Source organism: Hypanus sabinus, chromosome 14, assembly GCF_030144855.1.
Source record: "Hypanus sabinus isolate sHypSab1 chromosome 14, sHypSab1.hap1, whole genome shotgun sequence".
Lineage (NCBI taxonomy): Eukaryota > Metazoa > Chordata > Chondrichthyes > Myliobatiformes > Dasyatidae > Hypanus > Hypanus sabinus.
The window spans coordinates 10,188,273-10,203,834 of NC_082719.1; the positions used below are offsets into that span (position 1 = coordinate 10,188,273).

Consider the following 15,562-nt stretch of genomic DNA (forward strand, 5'->3'; position numbering starts at 1 on the left):
TTACATTTCAAAAACTAACAAACCATGGGGAGCCGCAGCACAGAGATGAAAGAGCCGCATGCGGCTCCGGAGCCGCGGATTGCCGACCCCTGGTATATAGGGAAGGAGGAATAAGGCTTGAATTTACTGTTGTTGCTTCTGTTGTTGCTTCTGTTGTTCTGTGAACATGGTGGGTATACTATGTTGGCACTGGAATGTGTGGTAACCTGCGAATCCAAATTAGCTCATTTATGAAACTATTTGGTAAATCACAATGGAAAATGATTACACAACACCAAGATTGGGGGCATAATGAGCAATGAGGAGAGCTATCAAAGCTTTCAATGGGATCTGGACTAGCTGGAAAAATGATATGAAAAATGACAGATGGAATTTAATGTAGACAAGTGTGAGTTGTGTAAGCCCTACCCTGGGTCATCCTTTTAGAAAGTGAGTGCACTTTGGGGGGGACAAATCAGTGCAGTGTAGGAATACACAGCGAACAGCAGGGCATTGAGATGTGAGGTAGAACAGAGGGACCTGGGAACACAGATTCCTTGAAAGTGGTGTCACAGGTAGATAGGGCCCTAAAGAGAGCTTTTGGCATATTGGCCTTCATAAATCAAAGTATCGAGTCCAGGAGCTGGAATGTTAAATCGAAGTTGTATTAGATCTTACCAAGACATAATTTGGAGTACTGTATGCAGTTCTGGTCACCTAGGTACAGGAAAAATGTCAATAAGATTAAAAGAGCACAGAGAAAATTTACAAGGATATTACTGGACTTGAGGACATCAGTTATAAGCAAATTAAGGAAGATTTAATAGAGGTACACAAAATTATGAGGGGTACAGATAGACTTAATACAAACAGGGTTTTTCCACTGATGTTGGGTGAGGTTATTAGCCCTGAGCCATCAGGGTCCTGAACCAGAGAAGGTAACTTCATTTGCCCCCATCACTGAACTGTTCCCACAACCTATGGACTCACTTTCAAGGACTCTTCATCTCATGTTCTCAATCGTTACTGTTTATTTATTACTATTTCTTTCTTTTTGTATTTGCGGCTTGTTATCTTTTGCACACTGGTTGTATGCCCTGTTGGTGAGGTCTTTCATTGATTCTATTATGACTATTGGATTTATTGAGAATGCCAGCATGAAACTGAATCTCAGGATTGTATATAACATACATATACTTTGATAATAAATTTACTTTGAACTTTGAGCTAGAACTGGGGATCATTGGTTTAAAAATGAAAAGTGAAATACTTAAAGGGAATATGATAGGGAATTTCTTCACACAAAAAGGTGGTGTGAGTGTGAAATGAGCTGCCAAGAGGAAGTGGCGGATGCCGGTTCAACTTTAATGTTGAAGAGAAACTTGGATAAATACTTAGATGGGGGGGGGGGGGGGGGGGGAGAAGAGAGGTATGGAGGACAAATCTTGATGGGATTAGGCAGAATAATAGTTCAGCATGGAATAGGTGGGTTAAAGTGCCTGTTTCTGTCTTGTAGGAACAGGCTCTATCAGGCTCTGTGACATAGCCCACATCATAGAATTGAAACACTTTCCAATACAAAGTTTCACATAAATATCTTGCCTTGCAAGGAAACTCAAAATTATAAAACATCCTGTCCTCCTCAACACAAACTCTAGTTTCATTGTAAAAGCAACAAAATAAATGTATTACTAAACAAGGCCATTATATTGTCACAAATGACGTTTTATAAAAATCCTGCTCAAGGCTCCGCTTTTGGATGGCAAGCTCAAATGCAAACTGAATCATACTGCAATACCACGTGGAAACAGGTTCTTCAACTAACCAAATCAACACCACTTATCAACCACCCAGTTACACTAATCCCATATGAAATTTAATTTTATTTTCCCAAAATTCTCTTCAAATCACCCCCACACCCAACTATACTACTCACCAACATGCTAGCAACAATTTATTGTGCCCAATTAACCTATCAACCAACATTGTTGGGATGCTGGAGAAAAGCAGAAGTCAAATGGACAAAGTACAAACAACACACATGCAGTTCCCCAAGGTTAGGATTAAACAAAGATCCCTGGTGCCATGAGGTGGCTCTTCAACCAGTTGCACCACTCTGTCACCCCAAAAATACTAAGAATTCCCAACCTATTCAAATTCATCAAAATGAAACTAATTTTAAAAATCTAGAAGCTATATACAAAATAAACACCCAACATAAATTTAAAAACCCGCATTTTATTCCCCACAATTCACCATAACACTATCTTACATTAAAAACTGAGATTGGCCTCAATTTTTGGCCTCGCCAAGAGTATTCCTTTTCATCCGACTACGACAACAAAAAACTAACTTGTTTTCTCACTTTCCTCGTCCTGGCAAAAGATCGTCAACCAGAAACATTAACTACCCCACCTCCCCCCAAACAACAATACACAACTTGCTGAGTGTTTTCAGCACATTGTATTTATTTCAGATTTCCTGTAGATGAACTTAGCTTTTATTTAAAACTAACAAGTTTGTTTACTTGCACACACTGCTTTGATCAAATTTTGTTGGAACGGGACGTCTCAATCTCTGTCATGTTGCATTTCTCTTCCAAGTTAATATAGGAATATAGCTGATCTTCAGGGAAACCGCTCAGCCAATGGCACCAACATTCAAGGTCTATGAGAATGATCTTGGGATTGAAAGGGTTAATGTGTGTGGCGCTTTTGATGGCTCTGGGCTTCTACTCACTGGAGTTAGAAGAATGGGGGTGGGGGGATTCTCACTGAAACCTACAGAATACTGAAAGAACCAGATAAGAGTGGACGGAGATGGAGAAGGTGCTTCCAATACTGGGGTGGGGTGGGGTGGGGGGGGGGGGGGGGAGGCTGAAGAGTCTAGGACCTGTGGACACAGCCTCAGAATGCAACCCTTTAGAACAGAGCTGAGGAGAAATTTATTTAGCTAGAAGACGGAGAATCTTTGTAATTCATTGCCACAGACGGTTGTGAAGAACAAGTCACTGGGTATATTTAAAGAGGAGATTGATAGGTTCTTGATTAGTAAGGGTGTTAAAGGCCATGAGGAGAAAACAGGAGAATGCAAACGATAGAGTAGATAGGAGAGTAGAAGCCAAATGGCCCAATTCTGCTTCCAAGTCTTATGGTCTAATATTCCAAATCCAAACTTGAAGAGTAGCACTGGAGTACAAACTGCATGTGTGCTCAGAGACTGAGGCATAAACTATCAAAGTTTTCACTGAAGCACAATACAGGTCTTGCAATGAGCATCAGCTTCAACCTGCTCCCACTGGATGCTGACAATACAGGCTCAAGACCCTGGAAAATCCGCAGCATTTCCCATCTCTTAGCAAACTTATATTGATGAAATTTACCATTACTTTGAGAAATTGAGTAAAGGATATCTGAAGCCTTTGGATTCAGCACAGGTTCAGTAATAATTACTACCCTTCAACCATCAGGCTGTCTTGATCTAAAGGGGATAATTTCACTCAACTTCATTTGTCCCATCAACATATTCCTATAACCTATGGACTTACTTTCAAGGACTCTTCATCTCATGCTCTTGATAGTTATTTCTTATTTATTTACTATTACTTTCTTTTTGTATTTGCTCAGTTTCTTTTATTTTGCACACTGGCTGAACACCCAAGTTGGTGTTACCTTTCTATTATGGATTTATTGAGTATACCTGCAAGAATATTAATCTCAGGGTTGCATATGGTGACGAAGTACATATATGTATCTTGACAATAAATGTACTTTGACTTTGAAGATCAAGACCTCAGAAATGACACAAAGGTATAGTCTACTAGGCAGCAGTTATCCCTATCCTACTTGTTTCCAAGTCCTGGGCTATTTATGATAGGCATCTCAAAATACTGGAAAAATGCCACTTCTACAAAATTCTCCAATCCAGGAAAAAAGCAAACCAGCACAGGTACCTTTTCGCAGGTCAATACTGAGGCCAAGTTACACTGTTAGCATGTTCTGTCTGACACTACTGTCAGGAAAAAAACTTCTGAGCTCCGGCCCCAGGAAAGATTACATTGCAGGCAGATGACAAGATTCAGTGAAGTGTTCAAAGCCTCCATGAAGAAATGCAACATCCCTACATACTCCAGCGAATCTTTGGCTTAAGAATGCTAGAGTTGTAAAGGTGCATTCAGGATGGCATTGAGAAGCTTAGAACCAAGCATGAGGAGCACACAAAGACTCCTAGCTAGCAAAAGCAACAGACCATTTCACTCACCCAGCCCATGAAATGCCAGTTGTTCCATCTGTGGAAGAGTCCAATTTCATATTAGCCACACAAAAACCCACAAAATCAGAGTAGAAGTAAACCTGAGTCCAAGAAAAATGCTTGAGAACCAGCAGCCCCTCTTTATTCACTGAAATTTTTCACCTTTATTTGTAACTTAAGACATATACAAAATTTCAAAAATCTTGTTTAAATTTTGAAACTCACAATTGACATTAACAAGCAGTACAAAGTACTTTCTAAAATAAGTACATGTTCAGCACAATGTTGTGGGACAAAAGGCCTGTATGGTGCTGTAGGTTTTTCTATGTTCTAAGTAGCCCACCAAAAACTGCTAATTACTACTTTGGTCAATGTTTTGCAAATAAAAATATAACTGTTGTAAAACTAAGCAAAATCAGAATTTTTGAATATGATCTCCCAGTATCTGAGTACAGTATTTTTATTGGAACATGGCCCTGTACACAAACTCGTTTTAAAAATAGTGTGAAAGTTCCCTTTCCAAAAGAAATTGGTTTCAAATTATACTGGTCTGTAACATTCATTCTCCACTTCCTCATATCCAAAATAGTATCTAGCATCTATGCAAGTATTCACAGAATAGAAGCATGACCTGTTTCACTAACTGCTTAAAAGTAAGTTTGAACCAAAACAACACACATTACTATGACAACTTCAACATTGGTCAACAACACAAATACTCGCTATAACCTTTTAAAACATTCACTGCCATGGCCTATTTTTACCAGGACGTTTCTCTTTTCTACAATGCATCAGGGCGCAGTGCCCCAAAAAGGTGGCATTGATTATTAAGGACTCCCATCACCCAGGTTGCTATCAGAAAGGAGGAACAGGAGCCTGAAGCCACACACTCAACTATATTGGAACAGCAGCTGCCGCAAAGACAACAAATTCACGACATGTGCCGATGATATTGAACCTGATTCGGATACTGATTTCAAAGAACTGGTTCATTAAACAGTGCTAAATGTCACCAGCGCCACAACATCTTCTGCGTGGAACTGGAGGAATGGCAAGTCAAATAAACCCAGCAACTTCAGGTCCAGTATCGAAATACATTAAACTTCCCTAACTTTCTTGCACAGGCGAGTCAAGTGATTTGGAGTTGGCCAATGTGGTGGCAGCCTGAAGGCTCGCCGTCACGCCCTCTACTCTCCCTTACCTGTACCGCACTGTTGAGGAAGCAGCTATTTTCGCCCGGACCGTTGAGTAATCCTTTCGTCGGCGCGATGGACAACATGCTGCCCGGCTGGTAGCTGTTCCTCAGGTTGCCCCCGGGCTTCAGGAGCAGCTTCACCCATGCCATCGTGCCGGTGCGCCGGGCCCACCTTCTCTCCCCGAACGGCCAGGTCGCAGGTAAATCCAGCCCTCGGGCGCCGCCTCTTACCCTCCGCAGTCCCTCATGTCTCGCCCTGCACCCGGACCGGGCAGCTTTACGGTCTCGCCGATGGCTGGGAACTCGATTCGCACGAGTTTGCCGGCCGAGGCCCCACAGGTGAGCGGCAGCGACGACGGGCTCGAGCGAGACGCGGCTCCGCGGCTGCCAGCGTCACAATAAACAGAAGCACCACCTGACTCGGGCTGGCGTCCGGTCACGTGGCTCGGCGCGGGGGCTGAGCTCGGCTCCGAGTCCCTCCCGCTGCCAGACTGACGAAGCCGCCCTTCTCCAAAACACATCGTCCAACCTCAACTTGATCGCAATTCAAAACGTAAACCAAAGATTTTAAGGATGGAATTCGGAAATCTCAGTCATCAGATCAGTCACTCCTTTTTCCTGCTAAATAATTTGTTTGGATTGTTATCTTGAGTAAATTATATTTCCTTACAAGCTGAAAGATGTTTATGTGGTCAGGAATTTTACTGATGTAAACGACAAATTCTATTTGACAGTATAGATTTGGAAATCTTGCCAAAACGGTTTTCGTATAAATCTGAACACATTTATCAAGTTTAGTAACTACTGCATTAATTTCGTTCTCCAGTGTAGAAAGCACACCGTCACAGAGTCAGAATCAGATTTATTATCACTCTCAAAACACATTATATTCGTTCTTATGGCAGTAGGACAGTGCAAAGAGCCTAACAGTTGTTGTAAATAAATTACAAAATAAATAGTGCAATAAAGAATTAATGAGCACTGAATAAACTGAAATTAAACCACATCTTTGCCTGTGAGCAGTGTTTGTGTCCTCGCTTCACAGTGGCAAGGGAGAATGTTGCTTTTCCTGTGACTGAAGGGAGAAGTTTTTGGAGCTTGGTGTTACTGGAAGTCACAGAGTCCTTTTTGGAGTGATGACGGTGAGGGATGAACGTGACAACTATAGTAAGATCATTTTGTTGTTGGTATTGAGAGTTGCATCTGTTCCAGTTTTCATCTCTATTTCCCAATTAATTCAAAGAAATAGATCCCCTTATCTCATTTTCAGCAGCACCACCCTTCACATTCATTTTCCACACTTTCTGCCACCTTAAATCTAATGCCACTAGCAGGTGCATCATTACCTCAACTCCCCAATCAGCATTCCAAAGGCACAATTTGCTTGATGATCTCTTCGTTTTCTACCTTCACCAGGACCCACTCCTTTCTCAAACTTCCTTTTCTTGCATAAATATTCACCCCCTTCAAGTTAGTATTTAGTAGATGCACCTTTGGCTGCAATTACAGCCTTGAGTCTGTGTGGATAGGTCTCTATCGGCTTTGTACATCTGGACACTGCAATTTTTTCCCATACTTCTGTACAAAACTGCTCAAGCTGTCAGATTGATGGGAAACATGAGGGAAAAGCCCTTTTCAAGTCTAGTCATAAATTCTGAATTGGATTGAGGTCTAGACTCTGACATGGCCTCTCCAGGATATCAACTTTATTGTTTTTAAGCCTTTCCTCTGGTTCATTGTCTTGCTGGAAAACAAATCTTCCAAGCCACAGTACTCTTGCAGACTGCATCAGGTTTTCCTCCAGGATTTCCCTGTATTTTTCTGCATTCATTTTACCCTCTACCTTCACAATCCTTCTAGGGACTGCTGCAGTGAAGCATCCCCACAGCATGATGCAGCAACCTCCATGTTTTGTGGTAGGGATGGTGTGTTTTTAAGGATGTGTGGTGTTGGGATTACACCAAACATAGCATTTAGTCTGATGGCCAAAAAGCTCAATTTTGGTTTCATCAGGACATAGAACCTTCTTTCAGCTGACTTCGGAGTCTCCCACAAGGCTTCTGGCAAACTCTAGTCAAGATTTCATATGAGTTTTTTTCCCCCAGCAGTGGCTTTCTCTTTGCCACACTCCCATAAAGCTGTGACTCAGGCAACAGTTGTATGCACGGTCTCTCCCATCTCAGCCACTGAAACTTGTAACTCCTACAGAGTGGTCATAGGTCTCTTGGTGGCCTCCCTCTCTTGTCCTCTTCTTGTACAGTCACTCAGATTTTGAGGATGGCCTGCTCCAGGCAGACTTAAGGCTGTGCCATATTCTTACCACTTCTTGATAATTGAACCTGATTGAATTAGTTAATTGAATTAACTGTACACCAAGGGATATTCAGTGCCTTGGAAATTTTCTTGTATCCATTTCCTGACTTGTGCTTTTCAATGTCTCCATGGTGTAGACTCACCAGCAGCTGGACCTTCCAGATACAGGTGTATTTTTACTACAAACGAGAAAATCTGCAGATGCTGGAAATCCAAGCAACACACAAAATGCTGGAGGAACTCAGCAGGCCAGTCAGCATCTATGGAAAAGGGTACACTCAACACTATGGGCTGAAACCCTTTGCTGCAATCAGTTGAAACACCTTGAGTGCACACTTAACTAATTATGAGACTTCTAAAATCAATTGGCTGCACCAGTAATGATTTTGTGTGTCATTTTGAAGGAGAGTGAATAATTATGCAATCAGTTAAACGTAGAAACATTGAAAACCTACAGCACAATACAGGCCCTTCGGCCCACAAAGTTGTGCCGAATGTGTCCCTTCCTTAGAAATTACTAGGCTTACCCATAGCCCTCTATTTTTCTAAGCTTCATGTACCTATCCAAAAGTCTCTTAAAAGACCCAATCGTATCCGCCTCCACCACCGTTGCTGGCAGCCCATTCCACACACTCACCACTCTCTGAGTAAAAAACTTACCCCCTGACATCTCCTCTGTACCTACTCCCCAGCACCTTAAACCTGTGTCCTCTTGTGACAACCATTTCAGCCCTGGGAAAAAGCCTCTGACTCTCCACACAATCAATGCCTCTCATATACACATCTTATACACCTCTATCAGGTCAAATCTCATCCTCTGTCGCTCCAAGGAGAAAAGGCCGAGTTCACTCATTTTGTGTTTTTATATTTGTAATTAATTTAGACCACTTTGTAGAGATCTGTTTTCACTTTAACACAAAAGAGTCTTTTCTGTTGATCAGTGTCAAAAAAGCCTAGTTAAATCCATTGTGATTTAATGTTGTAATACAATATAACATGAAAACTTTCGGGGGGAGGAATACTTTTTATAGGCATTGTATATTTAGAAGTTTTGTAAGCTGCCCGCAACACATCGCCATGGTTCACCAACGTCATCTTGTGTAGTACAAATCCAATGTGATGGCGTTTAAAATGGTAGCTGGGGAAGGTGTAGTAAAGAGATGGACTTTTGGCCTCACAGTTTACCTCATTATGATTTTGCACTTTATAGATTACCTGTACTGCACCCTTTTGGTAGCCTTTACCCTTTATTCTGCATTGTTAATTGGTTTACCTTATTTTAGCTCGATGTTCAGTGTAATAATTTGATCTGTGCAAATAATGTGCAAGACAAACTTTTCACTGTATCTTGGTACATGTGGTAATAATAAACCAATTCCAGTACCTGTACTGGTCCTCTGCATCCAAGAGGTATCAGGGGAGGAATGGTGTAATCACAGGTTGAATTCTGTGAGATTTCACTTTACATTTTTATTTATATCTTTGAAATATCTCTGATATTCAGAGACATGTACATGCTTAATTGCTGTAATCAGTAAAATACTAGAAAATAATCAAAAATATTGAAATAAAAATAAAATGAAAAAATGTGAAAAATAAAATAGGTTACCTTTATGTTTCCAATGTTTGTCTAAGATTGCCACTAAATGAATGAGGAAAGCAATTCATTGCCAAGAATAACTGATTTTAGCATCAAACAGCAGATTTCTTGGCATCATGGTGGAGAATTGCACCAAGTAAGCACTCTGCCATTACAAAACACGTGGAGTCCTGCAACAAAGTGGAATTACAAATGCCTTTTCTTCAGAGTGGCCAGAGTTGTCTTCACACAGCTTATCTTCTCAATCACATGTTATTATAACTGACATGAGAAGATTAATTTCAACAAGGAAATAATCTCTGATAATGTCTGGTGAACATATGTTCACAACCAAGCATAACCCTAGTCTCTATCAACATTGCAACATTGCATTCAAAGGACACTCTATCACCTCTGAGTTAAAATATAACAATTCAAACTTTTAAAAAAGCCCTCATGGTTTGTGTTTGGTTTTGGATAGGTTTTGTTATATAGAGTATCACAGCAAGGTACAGATGTTAGGGCTACAATGCTACGCAAAACTTTTAGCCTACCCTGAACTTAATCTGACCCTTCCTTCCCACATACCCCTCCATTTTCTTTCATCCACCTGCCAATCTAAGAGTCTCTCCAATGTCCCTAATGTATCTATCTCTCTCACCAGACCGGAGTGCCTTCAATGGACTTACCGCTCTGTGTGTAAGATAAAATGATCTCTGATATCCCTAAATATTTTGCTTTGTTCACCTTAAATGGGTTCTTAGAAAGTACTGCTATCCTTAAATAAAAAAAAAGTAGAAAAACAGGAAAAATGAAAATAATAGAATGAAGCTTTAAGAAGTAGGGTGCTGTCTTTGAGGACAGTTGAAAAAGATATTCCTGTGTCAAACCCAGTCATTCCCAAGACTAATTCATAGCATCACAATTCACAGTAAGTGCTGAAAATTCATTAAAAATTGAAATTCTAATATTTATTGATTTGGTTTGGTGAGGCAAATAACCTGAACAAGTTGCTATTTATCTCTAGGTATTCTGGGGGCACCTGATTTTATATATGCAAGTGTGGATCTGGATTCTCATGCAGTACTGATAGGGTATAAATGGAATTGTTTCAAAGACGCAGTTACAGAAGTTTGGGTAAGAAGCTGTGAGCATAGGAACAGAAGCAATGCAGGCCAAACTGTGCAAAGAGAAAAAGTTTATATTTTTGGTTGAGAACCATTTGTCAGAAGAATATCCAAGTCTATAATAACAGAAGTAAGATGAGGTATTAGTAATTCTGTTGGGTACAATGAACAGTGTTAGGAAAGCTGCTTAATGTTTGCTTCTAATAGAAATGAAGTTTAATATGAATGAAAGATGGGGAAAAACATAAGGGACTGAAGGTTCATTCATTTCCCTTATTACAGAGGTGGGAATAAGCCACGTCTCTTTATGTGTCTGAGGCTGTTTAGGGTTGAATGAAATGTCACTGTTCACCTCAAGACAGTAGCCAGAGAGAATAGAATTTGGGGCTAGGTTGCAGAGTCAAGAATTAAAGATATTCACTGCTCATCAAGTGCTGCTGACCTGCCAAATGGAGTGGTGTGATGTACATGATGTAATGAACTCTGAATTGTTCATAGAAAGGTGTCATTTAATTTTGAAGTTCTATGTATTGTATTGTCAGACAAAATGAAAGAATTAATAAGAGCACGACTTCAGAATCGGGTTTGATATCACTGGCATATGTCATGAAATTTATTGTCATTGGAGCAGCAGTACAATACAATACCTAGTAATGGTTTCTTGTTACTGATGGTAGAAATGAGAAGAGGGCATGTCCCAGGTGATGGGAGCCCTTAATGATGGATGCTGCCTTTTTTCGGGCATCGCTCCTTGAAAATGTCCTAGATACTACAGATGCCCACGATGGCACTAAGTTTCAAGTCTCTGTAGCGTTTTTCGTTCCCGTGCAGTGGCACCCGCCACCCCCATATCAGACGGTGATACGGCCAGTTAGAATGCTCTCCATAGTACATCTGTAGCAATTTGTGATTGTATTTGGTGACGTACCAAATCCCCTCAAACTCCCAATGGAATATAGCTGCTGCCATACCTCCTTTGCAGCTACATTGATATGTTGGGTCCAAGTTAGATATTATCACCCAGGATCTTGAAATTTCTCATTCTCTCCACTTCTGATCCCTTGGTGAAGACTGTTGTGTGTTCCCTCATCTTACTCTTCTGAAGCCTACAATCAGTTCTTTGCTCTTACTGATGTTAAGTATAAGGTTGTTGTTACAACACCACTCAACTAGCTGATATGTCTCACTTTGGTATGCCCTGTCATCACCATCTGAAATTCTGCCAAACAATAGTTGTGTCATCAGCAAATTTATAGATGGCATTTGAGCTGTACCAAGCCGCACAGTAATGGGTGTAGAAAGAGTAGAGCAGTGGGCTAAGCACACATCCCTGAGGTGTGCCAGTGTTGATGGACAATTCTACTAAACAAAGAGGTGGCAATGGTACATTTATTATTTTCTATATATTAAATGTGATTTGATGTTTCAGATGTAAAAAGGGATAAAGGAATACTATCTTCTTTCACTTTGAGCATTCGATGTTTTCATAAACAAGAATTATTCTGCTACCCTTGTGAATTTAGACACATTTAGAAAGGCATCTTGCTTATCATTAGTATATTATATTTCTATTCCAATTCAAGCATCCTAATCTCTCTAGTTGTTTAATTAAGGCTATTGATTAAAGGATTGAAATTGTAGAAATAGTTCTTGATTACCAGTCATGCACTTTTACTCAAACACAAAATCAGCATGGAGTTGGAATGTCCCCCTTGGTTTCTAATTCAGGAAATCAGCTGTTGCTGCTTGTTGCATATTTACCCAATTGCACATACTTCTATAGGCACAAATAAATCAGGCTGGTGGTTGAGACGGGTGTCACTTTACACCTGACAGATTAGCTCAGCTGGTTGTCTGACTAGTTCACAAAGCTGATTCTAGTACATCTATGGGAAGCCAGTGATATGAGCCCAGGTCAACAATTTTGGAACTTCAGTTATACTGAAACAATAGTTGTTTTATATCATGTGAAATCTATTTTTATGATTCTTTCAATATACAATATTTCACTATTCTTTCAATAGTGAAAACTTCTGTGTTAAGTAGTATTTTCTTTTATTTACAGAGGTAAATTAAAAGCAATCTCCAATGTTTGACAGAGGGGCAGTTGAAGTACAGCATAGGATGTGCTGACAATTTTGTTGCTGTGGTGCAGGTAGTCATTTTCACAATCTAATTGGATGTTGTATTTATATGTAACAAATATCTCAATTGACTGATACTTGAGGATTCCTTTAGCCCAGGTGTGTTGCAGATTCCAATTTAATGAGAGTGATGAAATGCCCTTTATCCACTAAGAAGAAACATCTCAAATCCACGCTTACATACCTTGTCCAACTACAGAAATGGCAAATGCTGCAAACGTAGAGCCACACACAAATGCAGGCGGAGCTCAGGCGGCATCTGTGGAGGGAAATGATCAGTCGACTAGGGCTTAGACCCTTCCTCAGTCTTGATTTCCAGAACTTTTCATCCACAGAGACACCTCTTTTCTGCCAGTTATCCTCTCAAAATCTTTTCATCCAGGATATCATTCAACATGCCGTTCACCATCTCAGTTTTTTCCACTGACATGCTCAATGTAACCTACAAACTATTGTGAATGCAGCTTATTAAAAATAAACATACACATTATCATCAAACTTTCTTACAAGGGGATTGCTGTCTAGCAAACCAAAGCCCTACTTTGCACAGGCTTAGCATCAGGTAGATAGATAGATAGATAGATAGATAGATACTTTATTCATCCCCAAGGGGAAATTCAACATTTTTCCAGTGTCCCATACACTTATTGTAGCAAAACTAATTACATACAGTATTTAAAATATGATATGCATCTCCTGTACCTCCCTCTGGACCATGATCCTATCACTGGCCATCAGCCCATTGTCTACCAGTCACCTCATTTTCTTGGAACTCAAAAATTTCAGCAATTTCTTCTTTCTCCACATCAGTTCTCCACCTCTGACCTAGCTTAAAACAACATCATTAGAAGAATGGCTGAAAACGAATAAACTGGCAATCCACAAGTTGTATGTGGAATTTGAAATATGACCATTCAGGAAAACTATTTGGTTTTGTGCATAATTTATGAAGTAAGTATCAAAGAATTATGCTACAATAATAGGAGACAAAAGCAGTTCATTCCTGTAGGATCTAATCTGTTGTAAAATAAAAGTTTTGATTGATTTCTGCATTTTCTTTTTTTGTGGATAACCCATTTGAAAACAAACGTCCTATTAAAAGGTTGCCTACAGTTGCTCAGTGATCTGTAACAGCACATGATGTGAAACAAGGTCAAAACAATCCACCTTTATATTTTTCCATTATATAACTCTTACTGCTCTGAAATTCCTGTTGTCAGTTAGCTATGGAAGGAAATGGGAAGATTTCAGAATAAGAGGTGGAAGTGGGGTAGTATATGTAGGCAGGTGATAGATGAAGCCAGGTGAGGGGGAAAGTAGCTGGGTGGAGATGGAAATGAGGAGAGAGGCTGGGAGGTGATAGGTAGAAAAAAAAGGTTAAGGGCTGGAGATGAAGGAATTTGATAGGAGAGAAGAGTGGACTACAAAGGAAAGGGAAGGAGTAGGAGCACTGGAGGGAGATTATAGGCAGTGAGGAGAAGGGAAGGGTAGGAGAGGAGCCAGAATGGGGAATGGAAAAAGAGAGAAGGGGAAGGGAGAGAAATTACTTGAAGTTAGAGAAATCGATGCTCATGCTGTCAGGTTAGAGGCAACCCAGATCTTAGAGTGGCAGTAAAGAAGGCTTGGATCAACATATTGGGAATGAGGAGAGGAATTAAAATAGTTGACTGCTGGGAAATCTTGCCTGTGGTGAATGGAGAAAAGATGCTTAAGAAAGCCATCCCCAAACTATATTGGGTCTCACTGATGTAGAAGAGGGCTGCACTGTGAGCACTGGATACAGTAGATGACCCCAACCGACTCGTAGATGAGTTGTCATTCAAGTAAGGAAAGTTAAGGGGCCAGGGCATGTGAAACAAGGAAAACAGAACATCATGGCTTATTAAGAACATACCCATTGTTCCATGGCTAATTAAATTGTGATGAACTCATCTCATGCCGCTCCCTGATTAGATTTTAAAATCAGCCTTTTCCAGCTGGTATCCTTTTGCTCATTTAATTTGTGTTTAAATAGTGCATTTTTTTTTGCAGCCATGGAAATTCCTCTTATTCCACTTCAGGCAAAATTTTAAAGTATGTCAAATCTACAGATGCTGGAAATCCAAGCAACACACACAAAATGCTGGAGGAACTCAGCAGGCCAGACAGCATCTATGGAAAAGAGTACAGCTGATGTTTTCAAAGTTTCAAAGATACATTTAATGTCAGAGAAATGTATACAATATACACCCTGAAATGCTTTTTCTTCACAACCATCCACCAAAACAGAGGAGTGAATGAATGACAATTAAATGTTAGAACCCCAAACATCCCCCCAGCTCCCCTCCCTCCTGCGCGTAAACAGCAGTAAGCAACAATCCCCCCTCCCCCACCAGCGATAAAACACATCGGCACCGCCACCAAGCACTCAAGCGTGCAGCAAAGACACAGACTTGCAGTAGCCCAAAGACTACTCGTTCACCCGGGCTCTCCCTTTCCCTAATAAGGGAGAAAGAGATGTTAAAAGTCCATTGCATTGCTTTTTCCAAGCTCTGTGCCCAAAGATCTCGAGTCTCTGGGCACACAGCCGGAGATCTTCCGTCTCCAATGACACACCGATCTCCCACAGAGGCAGCAACCTCTGATCCCACCACCCCTCCCCCCCCCCAAGTCTCCAGAGCCACGAAATCTCGGACCTCCGAAGGTGAGCTAAACTCTTAGGCCGTATCCTTGGCACATTGAGAAACAACTAGTAATGAAACCCCAAGGGTGGGACCCATTCCCGCAAAGAACCAAAGTCAGCATGTAACTCCAGGTCAGGGTCTTCAAAAGAAAAATAGAGATATTAAAGATGGAAATAGAGCTGTTTCCAAAGATGCAAGCAAAGGAGTTGCCATATAGTGCCATCGTGACTAAGCTCCTCCCTCATTGTCCTGAGACCTTTCTGCAGAACTAGAGGAAAAAAAGAATACAAAACAACATTATAAATATACAA

General features: G+C 40.6%; 2 protein-coding genes across 6 annotated transcripts in view; one reads left to right on the plus strand and one right to left on the minus strand.

The window, feature by feature from the left end:
* The window catches only part of LOC132404550 (inactive ubiquitin carboxyl-terminal hydrolase 53-like), a 133,881-nt gene extending 128,306 nt beyond the window's left edge, over positions 1-5,575 (minus strand). For both annotated transcript variants that reach the window (XM_059988758.1, XM_059988757.1), the window contains exon 1: positions 5,432-5,575. In XM_059988758.1, coding sequence (XP_059844741.1) covers positions 5,432-5,575 — 144 coding nt within the window. The remainder of the gene's footprint in view (positions 1-5,431) is intronic.
* LOC132404552 (uncharacterized) overlaps positions 5,493-15,562 on the plus strand; it is a 111,415-nt gene continuing 101,345 nt past the window's right edge. Inside the window, exons 1-3 of one of the 4 annotated variants that reach the window (XR_009515578.1) lie at positions 5,500-5,625; positions 6,471-6,592; positions 7,876-9,675. Coding sequence is in view for 1 of the 4 variants with exons in the window: in XM_059988759.1 (XP_059844742.1) it covers positions 5,569-5,625 (57 nt within the window). In the remaining 3 variants the exon portion in view is untranslated. Of the gene's footprint in view, positions 5,626-6,470; positions 6,593-7,875; positions 9,676-15,562 lie in introns of those variants that run through there. The other 3 variants (XR_009515572.1, XM_059988759.1, XR_009515576.1) reach the window with 3 other exon arrangements.